Below are 23831 nucleotides of genomic sequence, written 5' to 3'. Positions count from 1 at the left end.
TCAACATCATTCATCATGCAAATCAAAACTACAATGAGATATCACTTCACACTTGTCAGAATGGCTAAAATCAACAACACGAGACAACAGGTGCTGGAGAGGATGTACAGAAAGGGGAACCTTCTTGCACTGTTGGTGGGAATGCAAACTGGTGTGGCCCCTCAGACAAACAGTATAGAGATTCCTCAAAAAGTTAAAAAAGAGAACTACCCTACAATCCAGCAGTTGCACTATTATTTACCCAAAGAATACAAAAATACTAATTCAAAGGGATATATGTACCCCAATGTTTTTAGCAGCATTATCAACAATAGCCAATTTATGGGGGGCCCCTGGGTGGCTCAGTTGGTTAAGCGTCTGCCTTCGGCTTGGGTCATGATCCCAGGGTCCCGGGATCGAGCCGGGCATCGGGCTCCCTTCTCAGGCAGGGAGCCTCCTTCTCCCCCTCCCACTGCTGCTGCCCCTGCTTGTACTCTCTCTCTCTCTGTCAAATAAATAAATAAAATCTTTAAAAAAAAATAGCCCACTTACGGAAACAGTCCAAGTGTTCACCGACTGATGGATGGCTAAAGATATGGTACACACACACACACACACACACACACACACACACACACACTGGAATATTACTCAGCCATCAAAGAAAACAAAATCATGCAATTTGCAATGACGTGGATGGAGCTAAAGAGTATTACACTAAGCAAAATAAATGAGAGAAAGACAAATACCGTGTGAGTTCACTCATATGTGGAATTTAAGAAACAAAACAAATGAGCAAAGGGAAAAAAGAGAGAGGCAAACCAAGAAATCAAACCAAAAAGCCACCACATGATTTATTTTTTAATTCTCTTTCCTTAGAAGCATAGTAATATAACTTCAACATCCAAAGCAATTACAACGCAAAAGATCTAATGCACAATTATTTCTTTGGATAAGTATTATCCTGCTCTCAACTAAAAATGATACTGATAAACCCACTTCTAGAGGCTTCTGAGACTCAATCACTGGGCGCCTGGGTGGCTCAGTTGGTTAAGCGACTGCCTTTGGCTCAGGTCATGATCCTGGAGTCCTGGGATCGAGTCCCACATCGGACTCCCTGCTCAGCGGGGGAGTCTGCTTCTCCCTCTGACTCTCCCCCCTCTCATGCTCTCTCTCTCTCTCTCTCTCTCTCATTCTCTCTCTCAAATAAATAAAATCTTTAAAAAAAAAGACTCAATCACTTAATTTTGATTTTCAGTTTATGAATTTTAGAGACTTATTTACAAAATGTTTCCACAGTTCACTTCTCCAAGAGACAAGACAAAGCCTTTAGTTTAATTCACCTTCAGTCATAGTGTGGCCCTAAAAAAAAAAAAATCCTTACAGCACAATATAATATAGGTCAACAACACATCACTGAATGAACTTTTAAGTTTTACACGTTTCTATAAATGGTTATCTTCAGAAAAAATAAGTGAGAACTAAAACCTCATATTCATAAATTTGAAATAAAGACATACTTCAGTGAAGCCAGGTTGGTTGCTTAAGAATTAAGCACTAGCGGGGCGCATGGGTGGCTCAGTTCGTTAAGTGACTGCCTTCAGCTCAGGTCATGATCCTAGAGTCCTGGGATCGAGTCCCACATCAGGCTCCCTGCTCAGCGGGGAGTCTGCTTCTCCCTCTGAACCTCTTCCCTCTCGTGCTCTCTATCTCTCATTTTCTCTCTCAAATAAATAAAATCGTAAAAAAAAAAGAATTAAGCAGTAGCTTGTTAAAAATTCAGATTCCTAGGCTCTGCTCCAGATCTATGCACCCTGAATATCTAGGGTTAGTGATCCAGGAATAGGTATTTGTTAAAAGCTCCCCAAGTGATGCTAATCACTGTTGAATTTGGGATCAGGAACAACCAATCCCTCCATTATAACAACGATGACTTCACCAATTTTGATATTAAATAACTGTGATATCTGATAGCAGGATATTACACAACTATCCAAGAGACTAGATTTTTCTTTTTAACAATCTAAATAACTAGCTACTGCCACAAAATTGCATGGATCAGCTCTGAAACCTGATTCTGCCACTTAGATGTGTTACAACGGTGTGAAGCCTGTTTCCTCATTTGCAAAAATAGGAATAAAAGTGAATCTGCCTCAGTTATTATCATGAGGACTGTTAAATAACTTGTGTAAAAGTGTGTCCTGTGCACAGTGCCTATATATAAAGAACTAATATCTTACCAAATGCTTTCCATTACAATTCATTTGTGTTTGTTTTCTAAAGGGGAGAATAATTATTAAGTGGGTAAAACTGAAATCTTAAAGACTACCAACAAATGCTAATGATTTTGGGTTTTTTACCTTCATTAAGCCATAGGTACTATACAATTATGTTACTTTTTATAACAGATCAAATCATTATACATATTTTAGGGAATCAAATGTCCTAGTAAAATCTATATGGGCTCAAGAATGCCCTTTACATAGTGATCCCCTACCTTCCCTCACTTAAAAGGTTAAGTTGCAGAACTGTTGTTTCCTGTGTAAAACAAAAGCTATTACATCATTTGCATATGCATGAAAAACTCTGAGAAAAAACTGAATAGTATTAATCTCTGCCAAGGGAGTGGAAATGGGAACAGGAAGGAATGACTAGAACTTTTGTTTTTCACCGTGTACCTTTCTATGCTGTTTAGATTCCTTTAGCTTTGGCTTATATTTTTACAATTTTTCAAAAGTAGTTTAAAAAGAAAATTTTTCAGTCACATACAGGCTCTCAAAATTATTTTAAAATTCAACGTTTTGGGGGCACCTGGGTGCCTCAGTCGGTTAAGCATCTGCCTTCAGCTCGGAACATGATCCCAGGACCCTGGGATCAAGCCCTGCATCTGGCTCTCTGCTCAGTGGGGAACCTGCTTCTCCCTCTCCCTCTGCCTACTTGTGCTCTCTCTCTCTCTTTCTGTCAAATAAATAAATAAATAAAATCTTTTAAAAAAATAAAATAAATAAAATTCAACACTTTCTTCCTACATGAAAACCACGATATATAGACACAATACACTTCCTCTGGAAACAATACTTCCTTCCATACCTGACCAGATAACTTCATTTAAAAAGACAACAGAAGTCTTTAAAAGAAGGAATTGGAGGGGAATGTAAAATCAACCACTTTGTTTTACAAAATCTGAAGACTCACTTTGGATTTTGCCTGAAATCCATTTATTTATACCTAAACCAGCGGAGCCATACTAAAATATTTCTATGTTATGGGTCCAATACCAGAGCAACTTGTTCATCTTACATCAGAGCACTAAACAAATGCTTTCCTAGAGTTTCCCAACACTATTTTTAAATTGATATACACTGTTTATCAAACATTCTTCTAAACCCAGACAACAGCTGAAAACTCCAAACTCCCAGGAGTACTGACTGGATACCAAGAAAATATTTTCCTACCACAACCCAGTATAAGGATTATTTTCAACACAAAAAGTTCTAAAAATCAGGTACTCTTTAATCAATGAGATAGTCAATGGAAACAGTTAGATTATTATTGAGTGTTAACAAAAGCTCTTTTCTGAACTTTCTTGCTATTCAGTGAACATCTTTACCAAAAAGTGTCATTTATATTTTTTGAAATGTGTTTACAAACACAGCTTTGTTTCACAAAATTAAAAAATACAAAGCCTCCATTCAAATCATTAAAATACCAATTATCTCATCTTAGAGTCACTGAATAAATGCAAACCTGCTCCTTTCACAGGGAGCAAATGGGCACTTTGAGAGAAAAATCAACCATAAGTCTGTAAAGGTGGCATCTCAGAAATCTGTGAGTTTTACAAGCAATGAAAATTACTGTTTGAAATAAAAAAACCACTCTATCAGACTATACAAGAAAACATATTCTACATATTTCAGAGGTAAGCTATATGAGACCTGAGTCATGTAAAGGAGTATTCTAGCAGGTAACAAATCAGATAAAGTGGCTTTAAGTAAGTAAGAAGCTTATAATGGAGAAATTCTGTTCTGAGGTAGATTACTGAGATGAGAATTTTTACTATCTTTATCACACAAATCACATCTCCAGCTTGATACAGCCCTAGATCTCTCCTCACAAACTCCTTAACCTTCAATTGATGTTTCCCTCAAAACAAGCTTTTTCCAAATTCCACATACCAGGGTAACATTTTGGTTCCAAATTACATCAGAGTGATCAACTCAATTCCTAGTTTAAAAAAAAAGATAAAAGATACCATGTCTAGATCTACAAGCTAACTTCAAAATATGTAGATGACGTATTTTCTACAGTAGACAAAAGCAGCTTTAGCCCCAAAATCTCCAACTGAAGATGATTTAGAAACATTTAGAGGCTCCTGGGTGGCACAGTCAATTAAGCGTCCAACTCTTGGTTTCGGCTCAGGTAGTGATCTCGGGATCATGAGATTGAGCCCTGTTCTGGCTCTGCGCTAGGTAAGGAGTCTGCTTGAGATTCTCTCTCCCCCCTCCCCCTCCTGCTCCAGCTCTCTCTAAAATATATAAATAAATCTTAAAAAAAAAAACAGGAAACATTTAGTAAAAGATGGTGGTTCACCTTTCTATCACAAATTAAGCAGGTGATGGACTCCATTCCACTAAATAAGATCATCTTTTTCTGCCCTTATGGATGTTTCCCCACAACTACTGTAATGCTAGATCATATAACCTCTCTTCCATGGGTCAACCCAACTACCAAAACTCAGGATTGTCTTAGGGAAACACCACTTCCAAGGTTTTGGCTATCTACTGGTTTCCAGACCATGGTAAAATGTTTCCTATAGACCTCATAAAACAGATCTCCTCTACCTGATCAATCCTAGCATCAGACAAGCCATTCTCCCCACAAGCTGACATTACTAAAGAATGTAATGACACATACCTTGTGAAAAGAGAACACTATGAAATTATCACTTCTCTTTGATTCTCAGAGCAAGGGCTGGCTATAGTTTGGTAGAGGCAGATATATTCACATACAACCTCATGACTTTACCACTTGGGACACTTCCTGCTCATCCCTGATATTTAAATGTGGAGTCCTGGATGGGCTAAGATCTTTTCAGAAGAAATAAGAGAACAGGTGAAACATTCTAATAAATAAACACCCCACGTCTCCACTCAGCTAATCCATACAAGTTCAGTGCTTCCTTAAAACCTCACCATGCAGCTGATGCTAGAAAAGAAAAACGCAATAAAGGAAATTTAATCTAGGAAATTTAACTTAGGTAATTTAATCTTTCTTTCCACCAACCTATCAAACATCTCCAAATCTAAAAACAGTCAATCACCAGGTGTTTACTGACCTAAAAGCAAGGTACTTTGCAGAAATACAAACATAAAACACTATCTTTGCTTTCATGGAGTTTATAACCTGGCTAACATACATATTTTTTTTTTAAAGAACAGTATTCTAAAGAATTTTAGGCAAAAAAGAACTCAGAACACTGAGTTCAACTCCTACAAACAGAAATCCTGTGTTCAGTATTCAACAGAAGTAGGCTTCAGTCTTCTTTTAAACTACATGGTTAGACTCAAGAGGCTGTCCAGCTACAATAACTGGTTGGACTCAAAATTGATTGGCCCTACCTGCCATACTGACCCTAGCTTTGCCTTCAGGAGCAAAAAAAGAAATCTTTTACCCAAAAGTCTTTAAAGTATCCAGGAGCCACACTTTTACAAAATTGTGACTAGAAATGGCTGGAAAAGATTTCATAAAGGAAAGGAGGTTCAAATGGCACAAAAATGGCAAGAAGGTTTTCCAGTTTGGGAGAAAAGAATAACTAAAGGCAAGAGGTTAGATAGGAGACCAGAGTAACTGAACCATACAATTCAGAGTGGGAAGTAGTGTCTATAAAACTAAGGCAAGTTCCTATCAGATTATTAAAGAACTTAAATGCCAAGGGGAGACTCTTGATTCTTTTTTTGTTCGTTTAAGATTTTATTTATTTATTTATTTTGGGGAGGGGGCAGAGGGAGAGAATCTTTTTTTTTATAAAGATTTTATTTGACACACAGAGAGAGAATACAAGCAAGGGGAGCAGCAGAGGGAGAGAAGCAGGCTCCCTGCTGAGCAGGCAGCCCAATGTGGGGCTCGATCCCAGGACCCTAGGATCATGACTTGAGCCGAAGGCAGATGCTTAACCAACTTAGCCACCCAGGAGCCCTGGGAGAGAGAGAATCTTGAGCAGGTTCCACGCCCAGTACAGAGCCCAACGCCGGGCTCGATCTCACGACCTTGAGATCACGACCTGAGTTGAAATCAAGAGTCAGAAGCTTAACCGACTGAGCCACCAAGGTTCCCCCTTTTGATTGTTTTGATAGCCAACAGGGAACAAATCTGACATGAGTCACAGGAGGAAAATGTTTAAAAAATATGAATATTTTGTTATGGACTTGTGTCCCCCCAGAATTCATCTACAGAAGCTGGTATTTGGAGGTGAGGCCTTTGGGAGATAATCATGGTTAGAGGAGGTCATAAGAGTGGGAATGCTATGATGAGACGTTTCCTTGTAAGAAAAGACACCATAGAGTGTTCTCTCCTACAACCCCTCTCCATACACATTAAGGAAAGGCTATGTGAGAACGCAACAAGAAGGCGGCCATCTGCAATCCAGAAGAGTACCAGAACCTGACCATGCCGGGCTCAGACTTCCAGTCTCCAGAACTGTAAGAAAATAAACTGCTATTGTTTAAGCCACCCAGTCTGTGGTATTTTGTTATGGCAGCTTAGCAGACTAAGACTGGAAAAGAGAGCAAATGGACACAAGGAGCCCCAGTAAGGAGACCACTGCAATGTCTAGCAGTGAAGTACCAGATCAGAGCTGACAGCAGGCATGCAGAAGCCATCAATTACCTATGAAAAAAAATAAGCTATTTCAGCTGGCCCCCGGGTGCTGCGAAGTTATATTCAGAAACCCTCAATCTCCATTCCCAAAGGTCCCTCGTTTTGTTGTCTCAACTACCATCTACTCTCACATCATTGCAACTTAATATAGATCTTTCCAGGAAGGATTAGGAATTCTTACAATGGGAGATGCAGAGACAGAAGGCCTCAAAACTTTCTTGATGCCAGTTAAATGGCTGTCAAATCATGCTATAACCCAAACCCAGTCATTGTCTTATCCTGAAGAATAATTAGCAAATGGCTCCTATGGAGCCCACAAGTCCACAGACCTCCATCAAAACCACCCTAATAGGCCTACTGGCTCTGGGTTCTATGAAGTTTAAATTTGATTTCCTTCTTTAAAATAAAGTGAAAAATTCTAAATAACACAATCCCACAAACACATACATACAGAGTCAGGGAAAGCCTCAGTATTTCCCAGTAACAGGTGAGCCAGGTGTTTTATATAGCCAGACAAGCACACTAAGTGGAAAGCAGTCTTAGGACCTGGGGAAGCCCTCATCTTCCCTAATCACACACCCAGAAACAGTAGAATCATCAGACAGCTCAGAGCCCTGATACCTTTGTCATTTACGGATAAGACTGAGCCCTTCCTGCTTCAAGCACAGGCATATAGTAGATGGGAGTTCCACTTGCCTTTCCCAACCTCATCCTTGCAACCTCTTGTCCACACTCGGGAATATATCAAGGCCACTAGCACCCGTACTTTTAAATCTTTAAAATGTTAACTCTTACTCACACTAAAATTTTGTTCAGATTACTGCTCATCAAACAAAGCAAAAGCAGCCTATTCCTAAGAACCATTCAGCTGTCATACCTACTTAAGCCTGGGATTAACCTTGTCACTAAAAGAGATCCTCAATAAGCATTTAAAACAACTAAGCTGAGAATAAAGGATTCAGGGATACTAATTTTGGGGCTCCATGGTTTGGGATATAATTAAGAATTCTACCAAAGAATATGCATGAGAACCTTACTTTTCTGTCTTAACATCCCCCATCTAACCAAAAAGAGAAAGAATTCATTTGAAGAATTTAGAAATTTTGAGCGTTAACTACCATAAGGGATTCCTTACCTCTCAATCACCTGATGTAATCTTCAATAAGTGATTGTCAGAAATGTTAGTTTTGCACAGTCATTCTCTCCATCTATACTTGAGCTTAGAATCCCTTCAAGAGTTGCTATGCCACCTAACATAAGGCAATCAATTATTTGTACAGAACTGTAAGTCTTCACATTTTAGAAAAGAATTTTCTTAAAAATTACTTAACTTGATCACTATCGCAACCCCTTAAGGCAGTATTTTTATTTTCCTCATTTTACACATAAGATAAACAGGTTAATGCCCTAAAATCACAGATCTAGTAAATGATAAAGCCAACACTGAACCAATACTTTGTGACTCCAAACCCTTCCTCTTTCTGATTTACAACAATGTGTCTCTATTCTCCACCACGTTAAATGTAAATAAACCATCCTACAAAGACCAATGACAAACAACCGGGTATACTAGGCGCTCTCTCAAATATCTATAGATGCCCTTCAACGAAATGAAAGCCCAGTCTACTTTTAAATAAATGAAAATACAAAATGGACTAATTAGCACCGTTCAATACAGTGAGTTAGCATAAGTCTCTTCATTTTGATGCATTGAAAGGTCTGTTCCCAAAATTAAATTTTAAAATCTCTTCTGTATGTTTAATAACGTTTTTAAACTACCCTTGGAATAACTATTTTCCATCTGCTTTTACTTGCCTTTATAACTAAACACTAAATCTTTGAAAATGGGCAAGTGAAAATAATTTTCCATACTATGAAGCAACCATTCTTTCCTAGGACTCAACTAAATAATTTAATAGCTGTGAATATTCCAATATCTTACTACTATCCAATTTCATCTTCTTCCCAAGGCACAAAGTCTGATGACAGCTGGACAATAAGAACCACACACAAGAATTACACTCTCCTAAAGACATTTCAGGTTGTAGCTATTTAGAGTTAATATCTTCTAATACTTTTTTAGAAGTTTTATTGTATAAAGCCTTTGATTATTGTTTTCTTTCTAATAAAAATAAATTTTGAAGCACTTTCTTGTGGAGAGTATCAACATTGCCCCATTTAAGCCGCCAGTTACAACAAGTTTTAAAGATTTCCAAAGATATTAAATTCTTCCTCAAGACAAACCTTGCCCTGGTGTAGATTGGTATCAGTGCAGGTGCAACAACAACTCATCAGTTTGCTACTTCTGAGGGGCAATAAGAAACCACAGGTAAATGTGTATCACTGTTGATTTCTCTATTTCCTCTGCAAAATGAAGTTACCAATTTCTTATAAGAATTATGAAGAAAACAGTGTATGAGTAAATATTTACAAAATACTTTTATCATTACTGATTTTTTTCCAACAGTTAAGACTCCTCCTTCCTTCAATCATTCACTGGACAAAGAGCTACTACTATACAACTTGTCTAGCAAGCCTCCACAGTCAAACTCAGAGTCTGTTCACTGCAGCACTACAAGAGAGATTATATAAATATGAAGGCAAGAGAGACCTTGGCTGTATGACCTGTTCTGTGTTCCTACAGCAGAGAATCTCACACTCCTACAAACTTTAAGCAGATTTAATTATTCAATTTATTATTTAATCTATTTATTTAATTGAGCTTGTTTAAGTACTCATGGTTCTTGAGACAGCATCACTGGGAACACACCAGGGAACAGGTTTGCAAGGCAACCAGAGTCTGAATGGCCAACTGGCATGCCCCTCAAAACATACCCAGCAAATTAGTCTCGTAGCTACTTTTCATAGTTTTTATCAATAGTAGGACTGAGCCAATGAGAGGTTACTGAGGAAAATTTCATACATCCATTAGAATCACAGTATGTTTTCAATGAAGATGCCCTTAATAAGTATACTGCAGGAATAAACATCATGCTACGTATGAATCTATGAAAACTTTTAACCAATATAAAAGAAGAGAAGAAAATTACCAAAGACTGGGGGCACCTGGGTGGCTCAGTCGATTAAACGTCTGCTTTCGGTTCAGGTCATGATTCCAGGGTCCTAAGATCAAGCCCCGCATCAGGCTCTCTGCTCACAGAGAATCTGCTTTTCCCTCTGCCCCTCCCTCCCCCTGCTTGTGCTCTAATAAAAAAAATAAAAAATTAAATTAATTAAATTATCGAAGACTGGTTTTGTTATCTGTCCCATACAAAACTGTTTCTTAGCTCCTCCTTTTCTTCATGAAGATAACTTGCTAGGATTCTCCTCTCCATTTGCTCTCAGGCATAAAAGTGGGTATGGTCAGGGTTGAGGCTTCCTTTTGAAAATGATCATATAGTACTAGTTTTACATATTATATATATAAAGTTACTTTTACTTCGGTTTATATATCTATATGTAAACATATCTCCTGTTAGCACCCTGAAATGTCCCATGCAAACTAACCAGGGAAATATCAGTATACTCCTTGGCCTAAAAGATGAAAAAGTGTATCCCTCCTCAAAACAGAAATTGATTCCCTCAATCAATGTACTGGCAAAAATACTCGAACACAAAGCTCAGCCTGAAAAGTCAAATTCCAAGAAGAATTTCCTTTATGTTAACAAGTTCACCACCATTATTTTTCCTGTATTTAAAATAATAAATTCTCTAGTCTAGACTTTTAGTCCAGAAAAAGAAATTCTTATTTTGAGTTGTAAATAAGACCTGGGAGATACACACAAGAAGGGGGTTTATAAAACCTTTTTACCTTTTCAAAAATCCATGAGGACAGGTGGATTTCAGAATTCACTTTTTCAAATTTAAGAAAGAAATACAGTGGACATACCATACATTACAAATCACTTCCAGCACCTGGTAACCATAAAACAACGAGGAAAACAAACTGTCAATGGCCTCCCTTCAGATAAGATCAGATTTTGCCACTAAAATAATATATGCTGAATTTAAAGGAAAAATTTTGATTCAGACTTTTTTAGATTTCAAAATCACAGATCAGAGATTGTGGACCTGTGGCAGGTAAAACATGATCTTGACATATAATAATTAATTATGCCATCCCCTAGAATAAAAAGAACTAGCTGATGCTTAGACAAGAGACATTTAGGATATTTCGTACAGTCTTGAAATGGCTCTAATTACTTGCCTACTTAAAAAAGGCATAATCAATTCATGCTGTCTATAAGTTCCCACCAAGAGAATGAACATGAAACAACTATCCCCCTTAAACTTTACTCTAAATTGGGACTAACACTGAAAAACATTTTCTAAAACCTTTAGCATGTCAATGCCAAGCAGACAGGAAAAGGGCCGCTGACCAGATGACAAAGTCAGCTAGATACAGTAGGACTTCCAAATAGCAAAAACCTAAGAGGACCTGCTAACTCAGGTTTTTGCTATTTGAGGACTCACACAAACTCAGATTCTCTAAATTAACTTGTGGCCAAACCATGCTTCTGCCTTAAGTTCAAAGTGAAGCCTAGCATTTTTTCCTCTCTAGTGGTACAGCAAACCTTTTATTTATCCTCAACAACCTCAAAACAACATATGCCTCAAGGACTGAGAAGCTTGATGACTGTAATTCCCTCCTAGCAGGGATCCCTGTGGTGCTCCACCACTACTCACAACTCTTGCTGAGAGCAGGAGCACATTTGCTCACTGACTGGAGCTGCATGATCATATTAAATTCAACCTGTGTTCTCTACATTAACCATCAATGAAGTGGTGGAATAGTAATCATGAGTTGATCCTGCTCATTTCAAAGCCTCACAATGGCTCCCTGGCAAAACCACCGGAAGAAAATAAACCACAATTTTTGAGGGAGGTTTCCAAAGAGACTTCCCTTGGGTAACTGGAATAATCTTTCAAGTTCAGAGAACTCCCTCAGTTCAAATTCAGGCACTTTCCTAGCACCTAAAACAGATCTGACAAAATGACAACTTCAGCCAACATTTTTAATAGCCAAAAACATGGTAAGGTATAGTAGTGGTTTTTTTTTTTTTTTAAGTAATCTCTTCTATCCTGTACCTTATCTTTAAGTTGTTTTATTATTTTATTTTGAAAATTTCATCACTGAGTCACTACCCAATGCAATAAAAATTAGCAACCAATCCCTAATCTGTTTACATATCAGTGTGATCTTTAAATATGATCTTTATGTCCCCAATCAGCTTAGAGTAGCTTGGATGACTCACCATGGTCTTTATGAAAGCACATTTTTAACCTGGAACACACGAGAGCACATTTCAAACATGGAACAACAACAAAAAAAAACAAAACTCTCTCTATAAAAATATACATTTTCTTCTCATGTCATGGGCACGTTAAGAAATTACAGGATGATCTGGCTGGAAAACAGAAAACAAGGTTTCAAAAAACAAGTGACATTACTAACAAATTTCTCTGTGCTTTATGGAATAACAATTTCCTCCCTACCAAAACCATTTGCCCCCTAATGTAATGATCCTTTTTCATAGACTTCTGTGGGAGCAAGAGAAGATCCACGAATAAAAACAGCTGAATACAAATAAAAACAGCTGAATAATAAGCTCTAGAGCTGGGCTTCTCACTAAAGAAAAGATAGTACGGGGCACCTGGGTGGCTCAGTTGGTTGAGCGACTGCCTTTGGCTCAGGTCATGATCCTGGAGTTCCGGGATCGAGTCCCGCATCGGACTCCCTGCTCAGCAGGGAGTCTGCTTCTCCCTCTGCCCCTCCCCCCTCTCATGTGCTCTCTCTCTCAAATAAATAAATAAAATCTTTAAAAAAAAAAAAAAAGAAAAGAAAAGATAGTACAGGCCTGCATCCCACTCCACCTTTGCCCCTAACCCCAAAGATACAAAGCAAAACAGGTGGAAGGCAATGTTATAAGCTAACCACGATGCATGTTCTCAGAACCTCAGTTTTACTCAATGATTAATTAAAACATATTTATATTACAACAAATATGTTTGTGTTTGGGAGTAGAAAGTAAAATGCACATAAATTTTTAAGATAAGATTTCTTCTGCTCACTTGCAATGTGTTGCTTCAGGCTACCAGGGGAGTTTATGTTCCTTCTCCTCTGCTATTAGGAAAAAATTGGAGAAGCTCTACTCTAGAGACTCTTAACATTCTCTCCAACCTGTCTCCCAGCTATTCTATCCTCTCAGGTCATGTAATTTTTATTTTACTTATTTATTTAGTCTACATCTCATTCCAGAAAGAATTTCAGGTAGCTAGAGAGAGAATATGGAGAAAACACTACATCCAAGTGGCAATGCCTAAGCATGGAAGAGGGTTTTCAAAAACTGTACACATTTCTGTGCACCATTCTGCACTATACAATATCTCATCTACAAAACAGTAGTATTAAGAAGAAATAAACCGCAAAAAAAAAAAAGGTAAGGTTCTTAGGTACATGGTGCCCTTTCAAAGCTACTCTTCTAGGGGGGAAAATTTTTTTTTAAGATTTTATTTATTTGACAGAGACACAGCGAGAGAGGGAACACAAGCAGGGGGAGTGGGAGGGGGAGAAGCAGACTTCCCGCTGAGCAGGGAGCCGGATGTGGGGCTCGATCCCAGAACCCTGGGATCATGACCTGAGCCGAAGGCAGCCGCTTTACCAACTGAGCTACCCAGGCACCCCCAAAAAACTTTAATTTAAAAAACTACTGCCTGATTTCTTCTTAGACTTCTGACAATACATATAATTTTATGGCACTGAAAAGTAACTTTAATATGCTGCCCTTGTGGGGGCATTTCCTCACTTCCACCACCACTAGCATAGCACCTAGTATATAATAATAGTTCAATAAACATTGACTATAAAGCTGGTCCTAAGTATTACTGTTATTTATTAATATTATCATTAGTATTACTTAAGAGTGGACGGGGAAGAGGAAGAGGGAGAGAGAATTTTAAGCAGACCCCACACCCAGCACGGAGCCAGACACAGGGCTCAATCCCACCACCCTGAGATCATGTCCTGAGCCAAAATCAAGAGTCAGACAATTAACCAACTGGACCACCCAGGCACCCCTGGCAGCCACCATTTTTGAAGCTGCTGTGTGGCATAAGTATAGAGATAATCTTATTTGATCCTCATAAAGATTCTGAAGGTAGGCAGTATCGTCCACTTTTCACAAAAAAGAAAAGTATGGTCAGATAATTTAAATGACTTGCCTAAGGCCACCCAGCTAATAAGCTGCAAAGCACTGATTCCATTCCAGTTGTTTGGTTCCTGAGCCCAATTCCTCTCACTATCCTACAGTGCCTCTCTTAAGAAGTCAAGAATTCAAGAGCTCTCACTGATAGACTCCAATTAGATTACACTCCGTTTCAATAGGCACAGGTCAAAGAATGATAGGAATTCCCTCCAGTTACCGCACAACCAATTTATACACAAATATAAATCTATACATGTCATCTTATATTCCATTCATATACAAATAAAAATTGTATTTTTTACATTAAATAATTATTCAAAGTCACTAATTTTATACATCTAACTCCACCTTTAACATCAATCCTTGACGTTAATTTATCTCCCTCTGAGTTCATTTTCCTAAGGGTATTCATTCACTCTCCTAGCTTTAATTATAACTTACAGGCACAAAAAACAAAGTCTACATCTCCTATCCAAAGGAAATCGATATGTAGATAAAAATATAGTATGTACAAGAAGGTTCACTATCACATTTCTTATAATAACAAAAAGCAAATTAACAAACAAAATCCCTAAATGTCAAGCAGTGAGAGAACTAATTTGTTAAGTTAGGCTATATCCATTCCATGTAATATCATACAATTTCCCAAACTAAGTTAATAAAGAATCAAGTACATGAGGAAAATGCTCATAATATTTCACTTAATGAAATAAAAAAGGAGAACATAAAATGAAACAATCATTAAGCTCTCAACTTTGCAAACAAAGGACTAACAGGAAAAACAAAACCATGGAAATATATCAAAACATAACAATTTTCTCTGGACAGTGAAATCATGGGTGTGTTTTTTTCTTTGTTGCTTTTTCTGTTCTGCAACTTTCTTTTCAATGATGACTATTAATTTTACAAACAAAAAAGAGCTGCTGTTGTTCCTTTTTTTAACCAACATCTTTAACTCATCTCCTAGCACTTTTCTCTCATAAATCCCAAAATTAGCTAGAGGAGTCACAGGTCATATGAAATTTAAAATGCTCAAAACAATTCAGCATCTTTATTTCCCCCAGCACTATCACACTCCAGTTATGCTAGAACTGCAACCTTAAGTCATTTCTCTTAACCTACAGAAATCCAGTTCTTCAAATTCTGTCAATTCTTTCTTTCTGGTATTTTTCCTTCCTTCTCCCTATACTAATACCAAGTCAAACCTTCACCAGCTCACCCTTGGATTAGCACATTTGCTTCCTGAATGAAAAAATGCTTTCCTTATTCTACTGTCTAACTGCTAACAATTCACTCCACCACAGCGAAATAGGTGCCAGGTACTGTTCTTGGAGCTTTACCTGTATTAACTCAGTTAATATTCCTAACAACTCTGTGAAGATAGCTACTATTTTTAGTCCTACTTTACAGATTAAGAAACAGAAGCACAGAGAAGTTAAGTAATTTACCCAAGATCCCCCAGCTAATAAGTGGCAATGACTGGATTTGAAGTTATGCAGTTTGGCTCAGATAATAGTATGTAAATATGAGCTCCTCCAGGAGTGCATGGTGATTAATAAAAACGAGATTCTCTTTCCCTGAACTGTATAGCCCTTTGGAGCAAGTCAAATCCCCACTTCTGGGTATCTTTTCATGCCACCCCACATCTGGGAGGCCAGTTCTCTTCTCTAATTCATATTCCATATCTCCTTCAAAAATCAACTCTAACTTCAACATCTCTTGAGTTTTCCTTAAGCCAGTTTCCTTAAGACTCCTCAGCACATCCTTATTCTCACAGTCTCAATTTAAACTACATTAATGTGCAGTTGTTGACTTTTTTCTTATGTCACAGAAGTTTGCCTCACAATTTTACATTTTATCATCCTACCTAGATAATATAATGCCTGCACTTTTTTTGGTCTATGTCCTTCTCCATTTCCCTTCCTAAAAGATCCTAGAATAGCAGAATGCACAAAGTAGATACTAAATAAATATGCAATTAACTGATAAATCTGAGATACATATGGCTCAACTATTTAAGAAAGTCATTCATTCATCTTTTGAACTGACATTTAAATGTCTGTCTTCTCATTTTATTCCCTAAACGCAAAAGCATTAGATTTCTAGTTGCAACATCCTCATCCAAAAAAATATATTCAAATGATACCCAAAAGCAATCTTAATAAATGATTTTTAGAAAAAGGGTATCCCACACGCTGTCCAGAAATAACTTTTTTTTCCCCAAGAGACTCTAATAGTGTTACTTTACTCTCTTATGGCCAGAGTTATATCCAAGTCTTTCACAACACTAAGCAGGCAGTGACATTCCAGGCATGATTTCCAATTGTTCAAGCACAGAAAAAACTATCTGCCTTTAATAGGAGATTACACTCAATGGTCCCCTTCAAATCTAAAAATGTGAAAGCAACCGTTTTTGCATTTAAGGTTGAAATCTTTATCTTCCTATTCCAAGAGAATTATTTTAAACCTCAAAGAAAAAGAGGGCGCCTGGGTGGCTCAGTTGGCTAAGCGACTGCCTTCGGCTCAGGTCATGATCCTGGAGTCCCGGGATCGAGTCCCACATTGGGCTCCCTGTTCAGTGGGGAGTCTGCTTCTCCCTCTGACCCTCCCCCCTCTCACGCTCTCTATCTCATTCTCTCTCTCAAATAAATAAATAAAATCTTTAAAAAAAAAAACTCAAAGAAAAAGAGACACTAAAGGACAATCTAAAAGACAGAAAGTTCAATTTATATTTAAATTGTTAATGAAAACAGGTAGAAATAAAATTCCTTATAGGTATGCCTCACTATATGCAACAAACAAGTCCCATCATCTAATCAAATCGTTTTTCAAATCCATTATAAGCCATGACCACTTAAAGGAACACTACAGGAACTGTTCTAAAAAGCACACAATACTCACAGTTATAATCTTGTCTCTAATTTTTGTTTTCCAAGTTGATACTTTCATATATGGCTTATCTCTAAAAGACTCCTTTACTACTTAGCTTTTACCTTCGATGAGCCACTTAACCGCAGACCATATTTATCCTAAAATATTATAGTTTTCTTTACATGCCTACTGACTCTTCAGTTACTCTCATTCATCACTACAGCTTGGCAGGAGCAAATGTCCAACATGGTTCAAACAACAGTACTAAATTTGAACAAGTGTGTATTACTAGACATTGTATTTATTACAAATTTTAATACTGATAAGTACACACTATGAACCACACCCTACTCATTACCTTAAAATACCTTAAGTGAAAAGAACAAACCTAGTTTACCCTCTATTTAAAATTAGCATTCCTACCTATATTACAGTTCTTTGATAACATTTTGGTTTTCTTTCTTGATTTCTTTCAAATGTTACAAATAATGCCACAACAATTTGAAAAGCTTATTCCATGTTTAATAGGGTGAGCAGGTATTTACTAATATTACCATGGATTTTCTTTAATTACTTGAGAATTGGATGCAGTTATAAAAGGGAAACACCAGGGATCCTTCTGGTAATGGAAGTTTTTGTATCCTCACTGTATCACTGTCAGTAACCTAGTTCTAATATTGCACTACAGTTTTGCAAGATGCTACTATTGTGAAAAACTGGCTAAAGTGTACACAGGATCTCTGTATTGTTTCTTACAACTGCATATGAAACTACCAATTATTCAAACAAAAAGTCTAATTAAAAAAACTTAATGAGAATTCATTTTTTCTGGCTATCAATACTTTCAAAAAGTATAAAGCCTGTACAAATGAAAAATTTCCCCCCAAAACGTGATCAGTAACTGAAGAATGAAAACCTGTATTCCTTTTAAAAATTAAAAGCGGGAAAATAGTTCTTACAATTACTTCCAAAAATCTTAGGCAAGAAGAAATTATATTACAAAAATCTGCTTTGAATAACAAAAAGTAAAGCTTTACCTACTAAGTAAAATAACTTTCTGAAAATAATCAAAGATAGATTCAATATATAGAGAGAGCTTACAAAATGAATATACCCATTCCATTTCAGTATCTCTTACTGCTTGGATTCAAAAACTAATAAAGGAAATTTTTTGGATATCATGTAAACATTCAAACTACTACTAAAAATGGAACCCAATACCACAATTTAGTTCTACACACTCAGACCTCTGAAGTTGGAGGGAATAGTGGATTTAAACACCTGAACTACTTCCATTTTATCAATCCTTTCAACAAGTTTTCTCCTGATACACTCGCCTAACATAACACAGTACCTCACTTTTAACTCCTACAGAGAGAAACACCTCTCAAGGTCACTGTGAGAACATCGCAGTCTCTATCATACAAAAGAGACAAATTCAGTCTTATGATAATACAAGAAAATTAACACCTTGATGAAGAAATAGCATTATAACAGATTTCTCCAGACAAATAAGTAATAGAAATACATCCTCATCTTTGCCAATGACTTTTGAAGAAGTGTGAGCTATCATACAAGTTGTTTTAGGAATAAAACTTTAAAAAAACATTTTTTTTAAACTATAAGATATATGCTTTCAGCTAAAAAAATTCTAAATCTGTTCTATTATTCCTCAAAAAAAGCCCAATGTGAAATTAAATCATCCTCCAAAAGAACATACGAAAGGAAATTATACTGCACAACTATATCTTTCATGAGGCAAAGGCTTGGGGTCTTACAATTTACTCCAAAATACAAGAAAACTCTAATCTCTAAGTCAGCTCTTCCGAAAGAAGTATCTTTAGCTCTCTTTAGCTCCTTATATTGCTGCAAATAAACAGAAATTAGGACATATTATGTATCCTCTGAAATCAGAACAGAAGATTATTCAGATGTCAATAAAGTATATAAATAATATTGCTAAACCAGTTTTTTCTAGACATTTCCTTTAAGATAAAAAAACTGACTATAGAAAAACCACATCTACCAATATACTGATATAAAATAATCACTTATGCCATTATGCTTTCCCCAAAATTTAAATCCATTCACTATTATTAAAGGTCACAGCTTTTTTTTTTCTGAAATTTAAAACAAACCACAGAGATAAATATAACTATGTCCAGTGAACACATATGTTTAAATTCAAACTTTCAACGGACAAGTAACAAATCTAACAGTTTTAAAATTAAAAATTTCCTACTCCAAAGAATCAAACACCGTATAATTTCTGCAATATAAACAAATAATTTTTTCCTTTGCATAATGCAAGTGATACAAAGGCCCACAAATGTTCCAATGCCATGCTTATAATGATACATACCAAGTTCACACATACTTTTTAGTTTTACACACTACATAAATCATACATTAATTTTAAAAAGTGAAAAAAATATAATTGCCTTTATTCTAAAAACAGAAAAGTATTTCTAATAGCAAGTTTCTGAAGTTCATGTCCTTGATATCAATGAATATCAGTTAAATATATTTTCCACAATTCAAGCTTGAACAGCCTAAAACAACAATGTCACTACTCATTTAAAGAAATATACTAAGCATCTACTATGTATCCAACAAACTAAATTTGAAAGTACTGGAAATGAATTATTAGTTGCAAAAATTGAGATATACTCAAAACAGTAGTAAAGAAAGGAATGCAGCCTTCTTCTACATTAATAATTTTTTCTACCCTCCCCCAAAAAGTGACAATTTTCAAATAATTACCAGTAAACGGGAAGGAGGTAAGAGTAGAGTCGGGGTTTGGCTAACATTTTATGATATCCTTTTGAATAAGGATAATATTAGCCTTTAGCGTATTTAAAACCTAGAATGCTTTTATGTTGCTTATTTGAGGTGTTAAACATGCTATATTTTACCCATAAGCTGTAATTTTATCATGAAAAATAAATTTTAATAAATTAAGTTAGTGAACTATTTTTAAATGGAAACATTTTTTAAATATAAAGTGGTGTAAGATGTTATCAGTTATGACATTTCCTTCTTTCCTGATGTTTTGCTCTTATAGTATCTTAAGAAATCAACTATCATTTTACTAGGGAAAATAAAAGCACAGGTCAAAGAGGGAATTACTAAATTTCAGCCCAGGGATTTGACAGCTGGTTTTAAGATGATGCTATCCACGGCTTTATTTTTTTTTTTTTCCATCTTTGAGAACTAAGGAATAAGTTTAACTTAAAAAGAAAATTGTAGGTTTTGAACACTGGAATGGACCTTGCTTCTGGACTGTTCATTTTTGAAATCATGAGTTTAAATAAGTGAGAAAAGCAAAAAATGCATACTTAATATGGGATAAATGTTAATAATGGAGCGGAGTAGTTATAAATACACAAAAAGTAAATTTAAAGACCACAGCAGCAGTGTAGAAATAGTTATCTAATTTAACTTATTCTAAACATTATCCTAACGTCATCTAATAGATGTCATTTGAAAATAAATCTTTCTATTCATTTATTTGTAACATCCATTCCTTTACATTTTAAATAACTGTCCTCAAAACTGTTAATTTGCTGCAGACTTCCAAGGGAACGGCAATCTAAAATAAGTCTTACTAATTATTTCTTGACTCAATTCCACTTTTCATATGCATATATTAAATAACATTATTTCACCAATTTTTTAGGACCCAAATGTAAATAATGCTAATAGGCTGAAATTTTAGCAAAATTTAAAAATACACATATGTAAATAAACATTAAAAAAAAAAAGAAGACCACACATGGACCACCAAGTGTTTTCTTCTGGTACTTGTCCAAACACACAGGCAGGATATAATCCCTTGTACTCAAGTCAAATTGAACTTAAAAATTCATGGAAAACAAAAAATTTACATCAATATTTAAATTCTCAGAAATATCAATGGATCCTGAAAGCAACAGCCTTCATTTGAGGCTTGTTTTTGCTTCTAATTTGAACTGGACACTACAGAATGACATGAAGATACTAAAATACTTCATATTTTTCTACTAAAATGTATCACAACACCAAAATACGAGTTTCTGATTTTATATATCATCTTACCTGATCCACTGAACTGACTGCTTCCCAGTGTCGTTGGTCTGGTTTTCCCACTATTAACAGGTGGAGAAAACATCTACGAAATAACCCAAATGTATCTGTTAGTCCTGAAATTCTTCTAGACTCCTTGCAAACAAAAGTCCACCAAGAGTCATCAGTTACTGTATTTCAGAAAGAAGTTAAGATAAAAGATACACATTCAGACCGAGAAAAGCAAATACACTGAGTGATACTATTTCCTAATGATGCTACTTGGAAATACTGGTTATATTCTGTTCTCAAAACCCAGTCACTTACACGAGAAAGTCTAAGATTATTGTTTAAATTGTAAATTTTTGTCCACGATCTTCATTTTCTAACAGAAATCTCATTACATTTACATTACTATTCAATACACACAATCAGAATCACATCCAATGAAACTACTACATAGAGTAAGGATCCATTATAACCCATTTTATAAAGTAGGTATTGGTCCTGACTCCTAACAACAGTTAAAAAAGGAATTCAACCCTTTAGAAATAAAGGCAGTAGGTCTTCGGTTTCGGCTACTTTTAAGTCATTCACTTATTCCCCATGGTAAAAGATTTATAAATATACACATACGTACTTATGTATACACATACGTATATATACACATATACACACATAAATATACATGTACTTAAAAGTGTTCAGCCAAAAAGCCTGGAAATTCTAGCCTTTAACTGGCTTTCTCATAACTGACATCTTTCGGATATTATAAATTCTATCACATCTTAGGGAAGGAAATGGAGTGCAGAAAAAATAATTTTCTTTTTTTCTTACAAAGTTCAAAATCCCTAATAATCATCAGGGTCAGAGGGTGACTCAACCAAAGCTCATGGTTACATTGTTCTCCTTTTAACTGGCTAAATCAAATGACCCCTCTGGCATTAAAGTTTTAAATCTGCAAGTCTAGACATTACATCAAAGTTCAGGTGTCCAACTTGGGGGAGCTGGACTCCAGCCCTGAGAACTACTGCTCAAAGCAGATGGAGTTCACGCTGCCTAGTCTCCACGTCGCGTTCCCCCCCCCCCTTTCTTTTTCTTTCTTTTTTCTTTTCTTTTTTTGTTTTTTTGTAAACCTCAGCAGAACCCCAAGATGCCGCGGAAAGCTCTCATACCGCACTGAAGTCCAGCAGGTCGCTCAGCTCCTTGTCGGTCCCTATAGCAGCCATGCGCTGCTGCTGGGGATTCATCTTCAGCCACTTCTAGCGGGTCCTAAAGCAGAGGAAACAGGCTCAGAGAGACCACCGAGGCCCAAAGTGTGTGAGGGGATGAAGAGGGGCGTCGGGCAGGAGCGAGAGCCGTGGGCTGACTGCCATTACCCCAATCGTTCCCACCGCCGCGCGGGCAGGGGGCAGGAGAGCCCAGCACCGCGCCGGGTCGGTGAATCCACGCGTTTCTCGGCGCGGCCCGGGAGCGTCGCGGAGGCTGCCGCAACTCGCCGCCTCTCCCGCAAGTTTCCGAGGCCAACCCTGCCCCCTCCCCGGCACCCCCACCCCGCGCAGCCGCCGGGTGCTCGGCGCGGCGCCCGGTCGGGCGGGGGTCTCGAGGGGCGGGGTGAGGGGCGACTGGGCGTCCAGCGAGCGGAGCGGCGACTAGGGGAGATGCGAAGTGACTCACAGGCTCGGCAACAATAGAACTGACAAGTTGCAGGGAACGCGCCGCTCGCAGGCCCGCGTCTGCCGCCGCCGCCGCCCGGACGTCCCCAGCGGGCCCCGGGGGTCGGAAAGCAACCCCCGCGCGTCCGAGGGGCGTTTTTAAAAAGAAAATACAAACCCCGACAACTAGTCTCGCTCTTGCCGGGCGTCCTCCTCCCCGGACTCGGCCTCCTCCCACTTTTGCTGCCCTGCCTGCGGCCGGCCAGCCCCAGACCTGCCGAACAATGAGCCCGGCGAGGCGGCCGAAGCAGCCTGCTCTCCCGCGCGCCCCAGAGCCGGAGCCGAGTGGCGAGCGGGGAGCGCAGGCCGAGCGCGCCGCCCGCGGGCCTTAGCCGCCCGCGACTCTCGCCTCCGCCCCCACTCCGCTCCCCAAGTTGGAGGGAACCCCGGGCTCGCCTCTCTGTACAAAGGGGCGCGGAGTTGGGGCGCCGGGCGGGGGACGCCTCCGCTCCGGCAGGGACGCGGTGGCGCCCCTCAGCCCCCAGCCCCGCCACGGCGTACCCCTCCCGCTCGCCTCTCCGCAATTACCTGCCGCCCCGTCTCCGCATCCAACCACCCCGATTAAAGTTCACTTTGGCCGGGAGAGCGGGCTCGGGCTTCCCCTTGCACCTCCCGGCGGCTCGGCTCACTTTGCCCCGCGCGAGCTCTCGGATCCGGGCAGGGGAGGCGGCTCTCGGGCCTGGCCGCCCCTTTCTCCCGGGGCGGGCTGGCGGTCCCCCCGAATAGAACTTGTGGGTCTCCTCAGGCGGACATTTTTTTCGCTAAGGCGGCCTCAGCACCGCGCTCGGCTCGGCTCCGGATCCCTCCGCGCCGGGAAGAGCCCCGGGTTAACCCTTTCGTCTCCGGCTCGCTCCCGCCGCCTGCGCCGAGGAAGTGGGGCCAGCGGAGGGGGTGGGGAGGAGCCGGCGGGAACGGGGAGGGGCCGCCGCGCGGCCGGTGGACAAAGCCCGCGGTGGGGTGAGGCGGGACGGAGTCACGGCCGCCGGGGAGGGGCGGGAGACGCGCGCAGCCACCCCGCGATGTAGGGCCGGGCCGCCCGCCGAGAGCGTCTAGTCCGTGCCCCCGGGAGCAGGGCGGCAGGCACCGTGGCGCCTCCTCCAGCTTGTCCTGCTCCTGCTTCGGGCGGCAGAGCGGCGCGGCG

The 23831-nt window shown here is 38.7% G+C and overlaps 1 protein-coding gene across 6 annotated transcripts in view; it reads right to left on the bottom strand.

Moving 5' to 3' along the window:
• The window catches only part of TCF12 (transcription factor 12), a 373813-nt gene extending 350360 nt beyond the window's left edge, over positions 1 to 23453 (bottom strand). Inside the window, exons 1-3 of one of the 6 annotated variants that reach the window (XM_027569322.2) lie at positions 23219 to 23453; positions 22151 to 22247; positions 21009 to 21081 (exon numbers count right to left, since the gene is read on the bottom strand). In XM_027569322.2, the coding sequence (XP_027425123.1) occupies positions 21009 to 21081; positions 22151 to 22225 (148 nt within the window). In that variant the 5' untranslated portion in view covers positions 22226 to 22247; positions 23219 to 23453. Of the gene's footprint in view, positions 1 to 21008; positions 21082 to 22150; positions 22248 to 22354; positions 22582 to 22808; positions 22976 to 23218 lie in introns of those variants that run through there. The other 5 variants (XM_027569325.2, XM_027569324.2, XM_027569323.2 and 2 more) reach the window with 5 other exon arrangements.
• Positions 23454 to 23831: the final 378 nt, after the last annotated feature.

Source organism: Zalophus californianus, chromosome 6 (assembly GCF_009762305.2).
Source record: "Zalophus californianus isolate mZalCal1 chromosome 6, mZalCal1.pri.v2, whole genome shotgun sequence".
NCBI classification, from domain to species: domain Eukaryota; kingdom Metazoa; phylum Chordata; class Mammalia; order Carnivora; family Otariidae; genus Zalophus; species Zalophus californianus.
Note: the sequence above shows the minus strand (reverse complement) of the source record. Positions and strands in the feature narration are given on the sequence as shown.